The 14,271-nt window shown below is 43.8% G+C and overlaps 1 protein-coding gene across 1 annotated transcript in view; it reads left to right on the forward strand.

The window, feature by feature from the left end:
• Nucleotides 1-14,271, forward strand: part of WWP2 (WW domain containing E3 ubiquitin protein ligase 2) — a 120,271-nt gene that overhangs the window by 61,294 nt on the left and 44,706 nt on the right. Inside the window, exon 7 of the mRNA XM_069456663.1 lies at nucleotides 8,680-8,807. Coding sequence (XP_069312764.1) covers nucleotides 8,680-8,807 — 128 coding nt within the window. The remainder of the gene's footprint in view (nucleotides 1-8,679; nucleotides 8,808-14,271) is intronic.

A 14,271-nucleotide genomic window follows, 5' to 3' on the forward strand; every position in this document is an offset into this window, starting at 1 on the left:
TCAGGCATTAGAGTGGGGTATCTTTGGGACAGGGTCATTTTAGAAATTCTGCCTACCATAGAACGTCTCTCTCTCTCTCAATCCCCATGTTTAATCACTTGCCTAGTCTTTTCCTGTTGGTGTTGGAATGTGCTTGAACATTACAGCTAGAACAAAACAAAACAAAAACGTGCCAAATAAAATTTGGACTTGGAGATAGCATTGCAATTTTAGTACGTGTGTGTGTGTGTGTGTGTGTGTGGGCACAATATGAGTCTAATGAAATGATTTTTATTTCTGGACCCTGATATTAGAGGCTGATTTCACATGCTATTTAGGGCCAGGCTTTCTGGAAGACAGTAGCTCTGACAGTGCCTGATACCTGGTGCACCGTGGATCCCATCCTTTGGCTTGGGTTCCTTTCTTTAAAGCAGTGGGGGAGGTGATGAGTACTGGATTGGAAAGAACGTGCAAAGTACTAGAGATTCCAGCCCCAAGAGTGCTTTGGAACCTGACAGCTTGCGTCTTTCCTTCATTGATATTTTGGGGCCAGGGACATGCTAGGGTCTGGGAATACAAATGTACACAAAACAGACATGGGCCCTGCCCTCATGGACCTGATTAAAGACAGACACTAAACAAATAAACATATAAAAAATATATAATTACAAATAGCAGGGCCATAAAGGGAATGATTAGATGTCATGAGAGAATGAAAGGGAATTTACGGTAGCCTGGGAGACGAGGGACATTTAGACCGAGATTTGGCTTAGGAGCCACCTAGGCGACGAAGAGTCCTGGAAGTGTACGCCAGGCAAGGAGATGAGCAGAGGGTCTGAATTTTCTTCAGTAGGAGCTGAGAGAGAGATCCTGAGGAATGTCCATTGAACGCATTCTTTTTGGAGCTCACCTCAGTCCTGCTGAAGTCCTGCGTTTGTGATTTGTCATGTCAGAACACTTGGAAATAATGCTCCGAGACACCACAGTCCCCAGTTCCTTCAAGGTCCTGCGTGGTCCTTTCAGGGCTCCTGCGGCCCAGGGAGGCAGTGAGTGGCCGGGTTCAAACATGCTTTGATACCAGTGGGAAAAAAGTGAGCACACTTTTCTGGTCCACCTGTGCACGCTGGCGCTCCAGATCCCTCCTGTGTGTTAGTGGAGGCCGATGGCCGGCAATGCTTGTCTCCTGAGCTGTGAGAGCATCCCATGGCCTTGCAATTCAGGTTCAGGTGATGTCAGGTTCTAGGACCAACCACGTGCTGCCATCTCTATTCAAGGAGCCCGAAGCCACTGACTGAGCAGACGAACACTTCCCCTCTGGACTTGAGTTCTCTTTCAAGTTTGGGCGGCTGTTTGCGCTTTCTTTCCAATTAAACCCAACATCCAACCTGGAAGTAGATGAGATGAGCCACAGCTTATTGTACATTCTCTCTTAAGATGAATTTCGTAGTCGAATCTGCCACCCGTGGAGAGGATTGCTCGTTACTCCAGGACGAGCAAAAAAAAAAAAAAAAAAATCATTTTTCTTTCTGTAATTTAGAATGGAGTTGGCAGCAGTTTTATTTTTACCTTTCCTGTCATTTGGGAGGCTGGCGGCTTCAAGGTAGGGTGTGGAATGGAGTCATAAATTACCCTCCCGATGGCTAGAATGGGCCCATTTTAACTCTAATTAAGCCTTTCTCTGTTCTCTCCTTAACCCCCCTCTCTATTTTTTTCTTAGCCCACATTTGAGTGTGGAGGAAGAACTGAGGAGGGTGTAGGTGGGAGCAGGTTTGCTCTATCGACGCCTCTCCGAATAGTGGAGACCAATTGTTTCCCATCACTGCTTCCCGTTTCTTTTCCATGCTTCTATTTTAAGTGCCTGTGTCTTGCTGGTTCTGTCTTGCTGGAACCTGGCCCAGCTCCACTCATTTTTTTTTCCATGCTGCTATTAAAAGACAGTGACCAGTTAAGAGCACGCAGAGGAGGGACGGACAAGGTTTGAGCACAGGAGCCCTCTAGGTTCCAGAAACCCCAGGCAAGTATCGATTCCCTAGATTGGAAAGTAAGATGAGCTTTAGGTGTATCAGGCAATTTTAACTTCTGTGTTTGCTTTATATCCACTGGAAGAAGACCCCAAATCAGTTGTTACACTCTGAAACTTCTCTTTTGCTGAACTTGAATACCAACGGGCCTGAATCTGGGGTCAGTGAACCTCCCTTTCATATTCTGGATTTCTTTTGCCAAGAGAGAAAAGCACGCTTGGCACCTGGTATCCAGCCAGCCATGGATTCTTAACACTTGGAAGGATTGTGTCCCTGAGTTTTAAAGAATCTCCACGTTCTTCAGTACAGAAATGTTTGTAGGGTCTGGGCATTTTACCTAAATCACATTCCCATCAAGCTTCTTGTTTTATGTTGTTTTGAGCAGATCCTCTCACCATAAATTACTTGCCTTCGAAAACCTTTGCTCACTTTTCTTTTTTCTCCACAAATTGCTTTTTCAAATTATTAAATCTGTTGAGGTACAATTTATGAATAGTAAGATCTATCCTTTCTAGCATGTAGTTCTATAAGTTTTGATAGGAGCATACAGCCAGGTAATCACTGTCATAAGCCAGATCTAGAAAGTTTCATCACCCCAAAAAGTTCCCTGTGCCCCTTTGTAGTCAACCCCTCCTTCTACCCCTCGCCACTGGCAAACACTGATTTATTTTCGTTCCCTAAGTTTTGCCTCTTCCTGAATGTCACAAAAATGGGTGATAAGCTGTATAGCTTTTTGAGGCTTTTACTTAGCATAATGCATTTGTGGTTCATCTGTGTTGCTGCCACGTATAGGTAGTTTGTTCCTTTTATGTGTTGAAGAGTATTCCACTGTATGGACATACCACAGTTTGTCTATTCAGTCACCAGTTGAAAGACTTTGGGTTGTTTATAGTTTTTGGTAATTATGAATATAGTCATCATGAACACTTGCTTTTAAGTTTTTGTGTAAACATGTATTTTCATGTCTCATGGGTAAATAAATACCTAGGGGTAGGATTGTTGGTTTGTATGCTAAGTGCATGTTTAACTTATTAAGAAACTGCCAAACTGTTTTCTAAAGTGCATGAACTATGTTACATTCCCTCCAGCAACATATGGGAGACTTCCAGTCACTTTGTATCCTCTCCAGCACTTGTTATTGTCAGTTTTTAAAAACTTGGTCTGTTCTAATAAGTATGTAATGGTATCTCATTGTGGTTTTAATTTGCATTTCCCCAAGAACTAATGTTGTTGAGCATCTTTTTTTGGTGCTTCTTTGCCATCTGTAGATGATCTTTGGTGAAGTTGCCTGTTCAGATCTTTGGATTATATTTAAAATAGTGGATTATTTTTTGATTGTTGAGTTTTGGGAGTTCTTTATATAGTCTGCATATAAATCCTTTATCAAATACATATTTCTCAGTCTATGGAATGTCTTTTTCATTTTTTTATTGATCTTTGTATGATGAGAATTTTTCTTTTTTTTGACAGTGTCTTTGGAAGGAGTTTTAAATTTTGATAAAGTCACAAAATACTTTTTAAAAAAAGTTTCACATTTTATTAGATATTTTTGTTCACCTATAAATTTCTTTCCCATTTCCCCCTCTCCCCAGCCCCTTGCAGACTCTGTGAGTTTGACCACTCCAGACACCATATTAAGTGGAATTGTACAGCACTTGTCCTTATGTGACTGGCTTATTTCACTTAGCATAATGTCCTCAAGGTTTATCCATGTCGTAGCATGTGTCAAAATTTCCTTCCTTTTTAAGGTTTGATAATATTCTATTGTGTCTATATACCACATTTTCTTTACTCATCTGTTGATGGTGGGTTGCTTCCACCTCTTGGCTATTGGGAACATTGCAGCTATGAACATTGGTGTGCTAATATCTCTGCGAGACACCCTGCTTTTTTAATTCACCTGGGTACGTACCCAGAGGTGGAATGACTAGATCATAGGGTGATTCTATTTTTAATTTTTTGAGGAACTACCATACCGTTTCCCTCAGCAGCTGCACCATATTACAGTCCCACCAGCAGCGCGCAAGGGTTCCAATTCCTCCACATCCTCGCCAACACTTGTTATTTTCTGTTCCTTTGATAGTGGCCATCCTAATGGATGTGAGAGGATATTTCATTGTAGTTCTGATTTTCATTTCACTCATGAGTAGTGATGCTAAGTGTCTTTTCATGTGCTTGGTGGCCATTCATGTGTCATCTCTGGAGAAATATCTATTCAAGTCCTTTGTTCCTTTTTAAATCAGGTGGTTTTTTTTTGTTGTTGTTGTTCTTGCTGTTGTTGAGTTGTAGGAATAAACTGCTTTTTAAAATCACTTTTTAGGCCGGGCACAGTGGCTCAAGCCTGTAATCTTAGCACTCTGGGAGGCCGAGGTGAAAGGATTGCTTGAGGTCAGGAGTTCAAGACCAGCCTGAGCAAGAGCAAGACCTTGTCTCGACTAAAAATAGAAAAACTAGATGGGTGTTGAGGCATGCACCTATAATCCCAGCTATTTGGGAGTCTGAGGCAGGAGGATCACTTGAGCCCAGGAGTTTGAGGTTGCAGTGAGGTACGATGATGTCATTGCACTCTAGCCAGGGCGACAGAGTAAGACTCTGTCTCAAAAATAAAGAAATACATAAATAAATAATCAATTTTTAAATAAAGTATATGATAGACTTATCAATCTTAAATTCTGAGCCTCCACCAAATTGTGAATTCTACTTTTTAATTTAGCAAAAAATTTTATTTTCTGGCTTGAGAGCTGTTCCATTTTTGGAAACTTCACTTTGTTTTCACTTATGTTACCAGTGCTAGGCTTGGCTTCCTTGTCTTTCTTTCCTTCTTTCTTTTTAAAATTTTAATTGTGCTTAAAAGCACATAACAAAATTTACCATCTTAACCATTTCTGAGTGCACAGTTTAGTGGTATTAAGTAGATCCCTATAGTTGTAAAACAAGAGTTCCTTTTTTTCTTTTTTAGACAGAGTCTTGCTCTGTCACTTAGGCTAGAGTGAAGTGATGTAATCATAGCTCACTGCAACCCAAACTCCCGGGCTTCAGTGATCCTCCTGCCTCAGCTTTTCCCGAGTAGCTGGGACTACAGGCACAAGAAACCATGCCTAGCTAATTAAAAAAAATTTTTGTTTTAGAGATGGGGGGTCTCATTGTGTTGCCCATGCTGGTCTTGAACTCCTGGCCTCAAGTGATCCTCTCACCTCGGCCTGCCAAAGCTAGGATCCTGCACCCAGCCAAGGCTCCCTTTTTTTAACCAAAGAAACAAAATTATTTTTTGTTTAATTACTCCTCATGGAACTAGTGCTTATATGATAATGGTCAGCATGCTGTGCCGAGGGGACACTGCCATGTTGTCAACTAGGCTCACGCACTAGCTGAGTGGCTCCCACATACGAGCATTGTGTAGTATGATGGAAATTTGTATCTGAGCAGAATTAGAAATCACTGCATTTCCACTAAGGCGTTTGCTCCCTGAGGTCAGGGACTCTTGTTGCCAGCCCTAGAACAGGGCCTGGCGCTCAGAAAACAATGCTTGAGTGGCCTGTGTGAAAGACGAGGCAAGATATCCCGAGGCACCCAAGTCTCTGGCCGTCAGGGTGCGGCTGAGGACAGAGGCCAGTGCTGTGAATGTCGAAGCTTAAATACCAAGGGACCGCCAAGAGCCCTTTTCTAGGGACCTCATCTGCATCAGAACCGCTCCGAGGACCATGGGCCCTGGCCTTGAGTGGCTTTCCTTAGGGATGCCTCAGTTCCTGAGAGAGGGACTTGGGGAAGGACATACTGGCTTTCCGAGAAGGGCAGGCTGTAAGGAGAGCTGAATTTAGGTAGTGAGGTGACTTGAAACCGTGCGTGGAGTTTGGTCCGACTGGCACAACCATTCAGTCCCCTTCTGACTGCCCCAGGGTCTGCATAACTCCTCCCTGTCCCCCAAGTGGTGCCCCCCAAATGGTGCCCCCTGGTGGGATCAGGCCAAGGCTGAAGTCCTGGACAGAGCTGAGCCGGGCTGTCTGTGGCGGGGTCCGGCTCAGCTCACTCCATCAGCCCGCATTCGTGCTGGTGCTATTTTGGCCAGTGATGTGTGGTTTCAGCCTCCGGGCCAGCTTTTAATCACTACACGATCCTGACTTTTAAGGGTTGAGTGAGTTCTCCAAGAGAGGAAACGGCGGAGGATATTTCCCTCAGATGTTGAGGCCTTCCCTTCCTCCTGAGTGTCTTATTTCCAAGGTAATACAAGAGCAAAGAACTGGGAACTCCAGATTCAGGGCAAGGGGAGAGTCTGGGGTATGTGTGGTATGTGTGTTGGGGGGCGGGTTGGCCACGGGCAGGGAGGCGGCAATTCACGCAAAGTGGTCCCAGCTGCCCCTGGTTTACGGGCTAATCCCAGCCCTGCTCCAGCCTGTCATTCAGGGTCAGCTGCTATCATTAGTGGTTAAACATTTCTGAAAGTCTCTCTCTCAACGCCAGCCGCATGGCCTTTCGGGGAAGGGAGGGAGGGGCCAGGAGAGTGAGGGGACCCACCCTGTTGTCATGCCCAGCTGCTGTGCAGAGGGACAAGGAACCCAGGGGCTGGAAGTAATCATGGGCTTGTCACAGCCCGTGTGCCTGGCGGGGTTGACGTTGCATTTTCTGTGCTGCCCACGCGGCCTGCTGCTCCTTGAGGGGTACAGCCCTCTCCTGGGGGCTCTAAGTCCCAAATCAGAGCGGCTTTTTGTCTTCCAAAGGGGATTCTTGGCCGAAGTAAACCTTCTATTAACCAATTTTCTCTCTCGCAAGCTCTCTGCCCTCACCACGTACATGCACATACACACAGCCACCAGTTTGCTGAAGACTGCCTGTCTCTTTGGAACTCGTTTGTGCTCTTTCTGCTTTCGATGAGGAGTTGTGGTAAAATGCTTAATACTAACATTTCTTCCCATGAAGTGGGGACTTTGAAATATTTTGCTTTGACTGAGGTGTGGTTGACAGCTTTTGATTTATGAAATTAGCTCAGGGAAAAATAAGATGGAAAAAGAGAGTCCAAATTGAATCTTTATTTCCACAGCTCAGTCGTACCCTTGCTCCATTTTTAACTGCCACGCAGTCTTTAGGTATGAAGGACTCTGGAGTTTGCTAGCTTTCTGCTTTTTTCTTTCTTTCTTTCTTTTTTTAAATTTCTGGCTCGAGAAAAACTTTTTTTTCTTTTAAAAAAAATTTTATTTATTTTTCCCTCACTCGAAAGGACACAAGAAAAATCTAGAAGAGCACAAAAGAGCATCCATGTTCCCAACATCCAAAGATAATCACTGTTAACATTTTAGTTTATGTCCATCTTGTCAGAAAAACCCGTTTCTTTCTAGAAACCTCCCGTTGATTTTGTGGTAGGCTTGTGCCAACACACTGGGCTAGAAACTCTGACCAGTGTGGACGTTTTAGTGGGTGTAGGTCCTGCCATCAGGAACTTTCTGTTATAGGTTTTAATCTCGCCATTGGCCAAGTGACTGGTGAAAAAATAGCCCAAGAGAAATTCAGCGTAAGTCCAGGCTTCCTACCTCACCCTCCAGCCAGAATGCATGGGCTCTTAACATTAAACTGCCTAGATTTGAATCTTTCTTCCTGCTTATTTCCTATAGAACTTCTCTGTGTCTGTTTTCTTAGCTGTAAAATGGGGATAATAGTAGTAAGGTACCTTTAGGGTTCCCATGTTAAATGAGAAAATATATGTGAAGTGCATAGCACACATGGTGCCTGGAACATAACGTTACAGCTCAGTGAATACTGCGTACCTCCACGGTCATCATTACTCTTGTTGAGAGTAACCTTACTGCTCCATGTCACGTGGTGTAAATTGTCCCTGGGCCTCTGTTTCTTTGCCGGGGGAGAGTCAGTCTTTTCTTCACGGAATGGTTGGTATTTAAACCATCTGACTGTTGCAAAGTAGTATGTAATTACTAAGTAGTAGAATAATCTCCTTTGGTGAAACAGAAACAGCTGAACCGAAGGGCAGGGAGGCTTAGACATGTTCACTGAGTGAACAAAGTCAGGCTACACAAGGAACTTGAGAACACAAGTTGCCTTGTTGCCTTGTGTTCTCTGAAGATGTCGGATAGGTTTTTCTGCTGCTAGATCCTACCGTTTTCTTTGTAGTTTAGCTCCATTTCTGCATTGTTCTCATTTACTTGGGTGGACTGTCGAGTCATCTTTTCTAGTTAAAACACGTCAGTATGTGCACGGACTAAAATTGTTTAATGCCCCTTGACTTCTGTTCCCAAGAGAGTCGTCTTTGTAGCTATAGAGAAAATTGATTTGGATGCGTTTTGGGCTCTTTTTGCTTAATGGGAGAAATATTTCATCTGTCGCCTGTCCAGTGATTCTTGTTTATTTCTAACATTGGAGCCCAATAAAAATAATGTGGTGGTCACAGGATATTTTGCCAGTTGTTTCAGATGTAGGGGCAATTCACTCCGGATTTGTTTACTTCAAGTGGAAAAGTTTGCACAAAGTTGTCTTCTGAGCTTTCACCGGGAAGGAAGCTTCCCTGGGTCTCTCTGCTTGGAACCGGCTTCTATAAAGTCAAAAACTAGAGGGGCTGTTAATGGCCTTGTTTCCAATAAAGAGCGAGAGAGGGAATACGGTGACTTAGGTAGGAAACAAGTCTGTCTTTTTCACAGTAACTTATGTCTGTCTGCTTTCTGCTTTGAACCCCCAGGACGCACAGACATTCAGGTGGTTCAGCCAGAACAACCACAGCAACCGGCGAGCAAAGCCCCGGCGCTAGGAACCGTCACCGCCAGCCCAGCAAGAACTCAAGCCACAGTGGCTTGGCCAATGGCACAGGTGAGTGGTGGCACAGCACGCCAGCCTGCACTGAGGCAGTGGGCGCTGCCCTGTTCTAACGTGGACTTGGGGCTCTGTCTACCCTGCCAGAATAAAGAGTGGGCGAGAGAAGGCTCCAAGACTCAAGTGGATTTGAATCCATCAGTCTTGCCATTGACCCATCTTCTTCTGTCTCTGGCTTATTCTGTAGAGCGAAGGTCAAGCTCCACATTACTGCACTCTTGCTCAGAATTAAATTAAAAAGTGTTGTTTTTCTCTCCATTTCTTATCAACATTGGATTTCATGTGGGGGAGGATATCTTATTTATACAGGACGCATTTTTTATTTCCTTAACTTGATGAAATCATCAGACTAGGGGAGAAGAGGGCTAAGTCTTGTTGCCAAGAGCTGAGTTGGAGGAGGCGGCAGCGTGGCTGAATGGGTTGGGATGCTGACCAGGGGGCGAAGCCAAATCACCACTAGGGAACGTGCCAGTGAGGGTCTCAATTGCGAGGAGAGAGTCCTGTCCACAGCCTCACAGAACTTCTCTGCACTTGACTCTCCCTCCTTGTAAGTGGGATGGGAAGGCCCTATTTCAAAACAAATCATTTTTTGTCCGGCTCTCTCTCTGGCTTATCGGGACAGTGTCAGAAATGAAAATGGAAAAAAAAAGGACGTATTCATTTTTCTGAACTTCTCAAAGACTGTCAAATCTTTAGTTACTCCTGGTAGTTTGATAATTTGTCTTAACTTGGGGCAGTTTCTGAGAGACGTGGACATTTGCTTTCATAAACCGTAGGTAGGAGAATGCAGGTGTTTGAATTGGTAAGTGATACTGAGATGGTTTTGTAGATGCTTGTAATGGCAGAGGTGTGCTGTGAGGGATAAGAGACCTGGAACAGTAGTTCTTCATATAGCGTTGTCAGGGCCTTGTTAACTGACTGCTGTGTGACAACCTTATTGAGTGAAAGAAATCTATTTGGGTTACTTCGTAATAAGTTTCAGTTCTCTGGCAGCGCCATATGGGGACTTCAGAGTCCCTCTGGTAGCTGATGTTGCCTGGTTACCATGTTGTCTGCAGTGGACCACAGGGTAGAGCAGCCTGTGTCCCGCAAGGCTATCTGTGAGCACGGTGTCCTGACTTCCTGCGTGGAATTTGGGACCTGCCTGAAGGAATTGAATTAACTAATGAGCTTGCCAGCCTTGGGGACAAGGAGGAGCTGTAGGTGAGTAGTCCTAGCAGCTGCTTGGTGCTCCTGTGCCAACCTCCATGTACATATACTAGAACATCCAGTGGTAGCTTGGCCTGGCCTTCCCGTGTGTCTGTAGGAGACGATGAGGTGGTGGCCATGAGCTATGTTATAGAGAACCACGTGCAGCTCTGTGAGCACCAGGAAACACACTTCTCTGTTTGAACAATAAGTCGCTCATGGAGGAGGGCCAGCATTTACCAGTAGGGAGGGAAAGTGGCTTTTTGAACCAGTTGTTTCCCAGATGCCGTTGCCAACCTACTAACCACTTTCTTCTTCCAGGGGTATACGTTATTGTGATAGTGGTTTTCCTCAGCCATCTCTGCTAGTCTTAAAAACCTCTGGGTAAATCGACTTTGTATGGTGATGGTCTTCAAGTCACTCTCGTTGGCCATTTAAACAGATGTGTATTTCCCGTATCTTTGTTTTGAGTTACCTTTGCTTATCCGTATCTCCAGGAACATTCTACTCCAGCAGACGAGGCAGGTGCCACCCGGGTCTTCAGGAAGCCAGGGGTCTTTGACCGCAGACTGCCTTGGAAGTGTTTTATGGTGGTATATCTGAATGCCCAAACTCTTCTTAAGACCCGTCTGGGGAGGGGCATAGTTGTATTTGAGGGATTTGTGCCCACTAAAACACTAAGGCCTTGGCTTCTGTCTCTCCCCTTTCTGCCGTGATGGTCCCTCACAGGCAGCCTGGACTGTATAGGTTCTAGAATGTCTATGCAAAGGGTACAGAAAGGCGCCATTTTGACTGCCGGGAGCAGGCAGAAGCTTCCGTCTGTGGCAGTGCAGGCCCAGGAGGGGGTTGCGGGTGTGAAGGAGGCCATCTTCATCCCTCAGTGTGCTGCTGTGAGAACCGTGAGGAGCGGTTCCCGGGCGGCAGCGGTGGTGAGCCTTGGAAGAGTTTTCACAGACACACAAGATTTATTTAGCAAGGTTTTTTGGCTGCATGCTGCAGTTAATGCATGAAAAAGAAATCTGGGGCAAAACTGGAGCCGAGTTCCAGGTGGTTTTTTTTTTGTGTGTGTGTGTGTTGTCTCAACTGTAAAGTATCCATTTTTATAAAATGAGAGTGAATGGCAGCCTGTCTGTATAAATATTATATTTCTAAGTTTTAGAAGTGGTGGAATCGAGAAATAGACTAATGGCATAGCACTTCATTGAGACTTGTGTCGAATGATTTACTTTCTAATTTTTTATGGAAAACTTTACCCATCCACTCCCCACCCCCCTACTAAAAAGCAGTTGCATCTCTTACTCCTCCTCTAAATGTAATTTCCACGCACATCAGTCAGGAGTCGCGCTGGCTGGCTGCGGTCAGGTCCTGACTGCTGATGTATAGTATGTGTATAAGGCCCAGTGATCGCTGGGCCTTCGCTTTCTCATTTATAAAATTAGGGCAAGAGCATATATATCTCATAAATTGTTATAAGGATTAAATTACAGGCAGACCTCGGAGATATTGTGGGTTCAGTTCCAGACCACTGCAATAAAGTGAAAATATCACAATAAAGCAAGTCTCATGGATTTTTTGGTTTCTCAGTACATATAAAAGTTATGTTTATACTATACTGCAGTCTTTTGAGAGTGCAATAGCATTTTGTCTAAAAAACAATATACATACCTTAATTAAAAATACTTCATTGCTAAAAAAAAAAAAAAAAATGCCGGTGACCATCTGAGCCTTCAGTTAGTCCTACTCTTTTTGCAGCTGGAGGATCTTGCCACAGTCTTGGTGGCTGCTGACCGACCAGGGTGGTGGTTTCTGAAGGCTGGGGCGGCTGTGGCAATTTCTTAAAATAAGACGACAGTGAAGTTAGCTGCATCAGTCAACTCTTCCTTTCACAAAAGATTTCTCTGTGGTGTGTGGTGCTGTTTGATAGCATTTTACACACAGTAGAACAACTCAGAATCGGAGTTAATCCTTCTCAAATCCTGCTGCTGCTTTATCCACTAAGTTTATGTAATACTCTAAATCCTTTATTGTCATTTCAACAATGTTTACAGTGTCTTCACCAGAAGTAGGTTCTGTGTCAAGAAGCTACTTTTTTTGCTCATCCCTAAGATGAGCAAACTATTCAACTCTTCAAGTTTTATCATGAGATTGAAATAATTCGGTCCCGCCTTCAGGCTGCATTTCCGTTTCTGGCTTTCTTGCTGTTCCCACCACTTCTGCAGTGACATCATCTACTCAAGTCTTAAACCCCTCAAAGTCATCCATGAGGGTCAGAATCGACTTCTCCCAAACTCCTGTTCGTGTTGACATGTTGACCTCCACGTATGAATCACAAATGTCCTTAATGGCATCTAGAATGGTAATTGCTTTCAGAAGGTTTTCAGTGGACTTTGACCAGATCCATAAGAGCAGTCTCTCTGTCTAGCAGCTATAACCTTATGGGATCTTTTTCTTTTTCTTTTTCTTTCTTTTCTCTTTTCTTTTTTTTGAGACAGAGTCTCGCTTTGTTGCCTGGGTGAGTGTCGTGGCATCATCATAGCTCACTGCAACCTCAAACTCCTGGACTCAAGTGATCCTCCTGCCTTAGCCTCCCAAGTAGCTGGGATTATAGGTGTTTGCCATGATGGCCAGCTAATTTTTCTATTTTTAGTAGAGATGGGGTCTTGCTTTTGCTTAGGATGATCTTGAACTCCTGACCTCAAGCGATCTTCCCACCTTGGCCTCCCAGAGTTCTAAGATTACAGGCGTGAGCCACTGTGCCTGGCCAAGGAATGTATTTCTTAAATCATAAGACCTGAAAATCGAAATGACTCCTGACCCATGATCTGCAGAATGAATGTTGTATCAGCAGGCATGAAAACAACATTAATCTCCTTATACATCTCCATCAGAGCTCAAGGTGACCAGGTACATTGTGAATGAGCAGTAGTATTTCGAAAGAAGTCTTTTTTTCTGAGCAGTAGGTCTCCATTAAAAATATTCAGTAAATCATGCTGCAAACAGATAGACTATCATCCAGGCTTTGTTGTTCCATTTATAGAGCACCGACTGACTAGATTTAGCATACTTCTTAAGGGCCCTAGGATTTTTGGAATGATAAATGACCATTGGCTTCAACATAAAGTCACCAGCGGTAGTAGTCCCTAAAAAGAGATTCAGCCTGTTCCTTGAAGCCTTGAAACCAGGCAGTGACTTTTCCTCTCTAGCTGTGAAAGTCCTATATGGTGTCTTCTTCCAATAGAAGGCTGTTTTGTCTACATGGAAATCTGTTGTTTAGTTTGTAGCCACCTTCATCTGTGATGTTAGCTGGATCTTCTGGATAACTTGCTAGAGCTTCTCCATCAGCACTTCCTGCTTCGCTTTGTATTTTTATGTTATATAGATGGCTTCTTTCCTTAAACCTCATGAACCAACCTCTGTTAGCGTCCAGCTTTTCTTCTGCAGCTGCCTCATCTCTCTGAGCCTTCATAGTATTAAAGGGAGTCAGGGCCTTGTTCTGGACTAGGCTTTGACCTTAAGGGAATGTTGTGGCTGGTTTGATCTGCTATCCAGACCACTCAGACTTTTTCCCTATTGGCAGTAGGGCTGTTATGCTTTCTTATCATTTGTGTGTTCACTGGAGTAGCACTTTTAATTTCCTTCAAGAACTTTTCCTTTGCATTCACAGCTTGGCTAACTGTTTGGCGCAAGAGGCCCAGCTTTCAGCCTGTCTTAGCTTTCAGCATGCTTTCCTCACTAAGCTTAATCATTTCTAGCTTTTGATTTATGACTCGTCCTTTCCCTTCAAAACTTTGAGGCCATTGTACGGTTATTAATTGACCTAATTTCAGTATTTTGTGTCTCAGGGAACCAGGAAGCCAGAGGAGAGGGAGAGATAGGAAACAGCTGGTTGGTGACGTAGGCACAAGGTGCACGTTTATTGATTAAATTTGCCATTTTATTTGGGCCCCAAATAATTACAATAGTATTAGTAACATCGAAGATCAATAGGCACAGATCACTGTAATAGATATGTTATAGTAATAATGAAAAAGTTTGAAATATGGTGGGAATTACCAAAACGTGACACAAAGACATGAAGTGAGCACCTGGTTTTTGAAAAATGGCACTGATAGACTTGATAAATAAAACAAAGTGTGATAAAACAAGGTATGCCTGTATATAAAACCACACAGCGCTTGGCATGATGCCTGGCCCATAGCTTTTATCATTAGGAATAATTTCATGTAGATATAATTAAGCAGCATGAATGTGTGATTTTTTTCACTTGGTTAGT

This window comes from Eulemur rufifrons, chromosome 23 (assembly GCF_041146395.1).
Source record: "Eulemur rufifrons isolate Redbay chromosome 23, OSU_ERuf_1, whole genome shotgun sequence".
NCBI classification, from domain to species: Eukaryota; Metazoa; Chordata; class Mammalia; order Primates; family Lemuridae; genus Eulemur; species Eulemur rufifrons.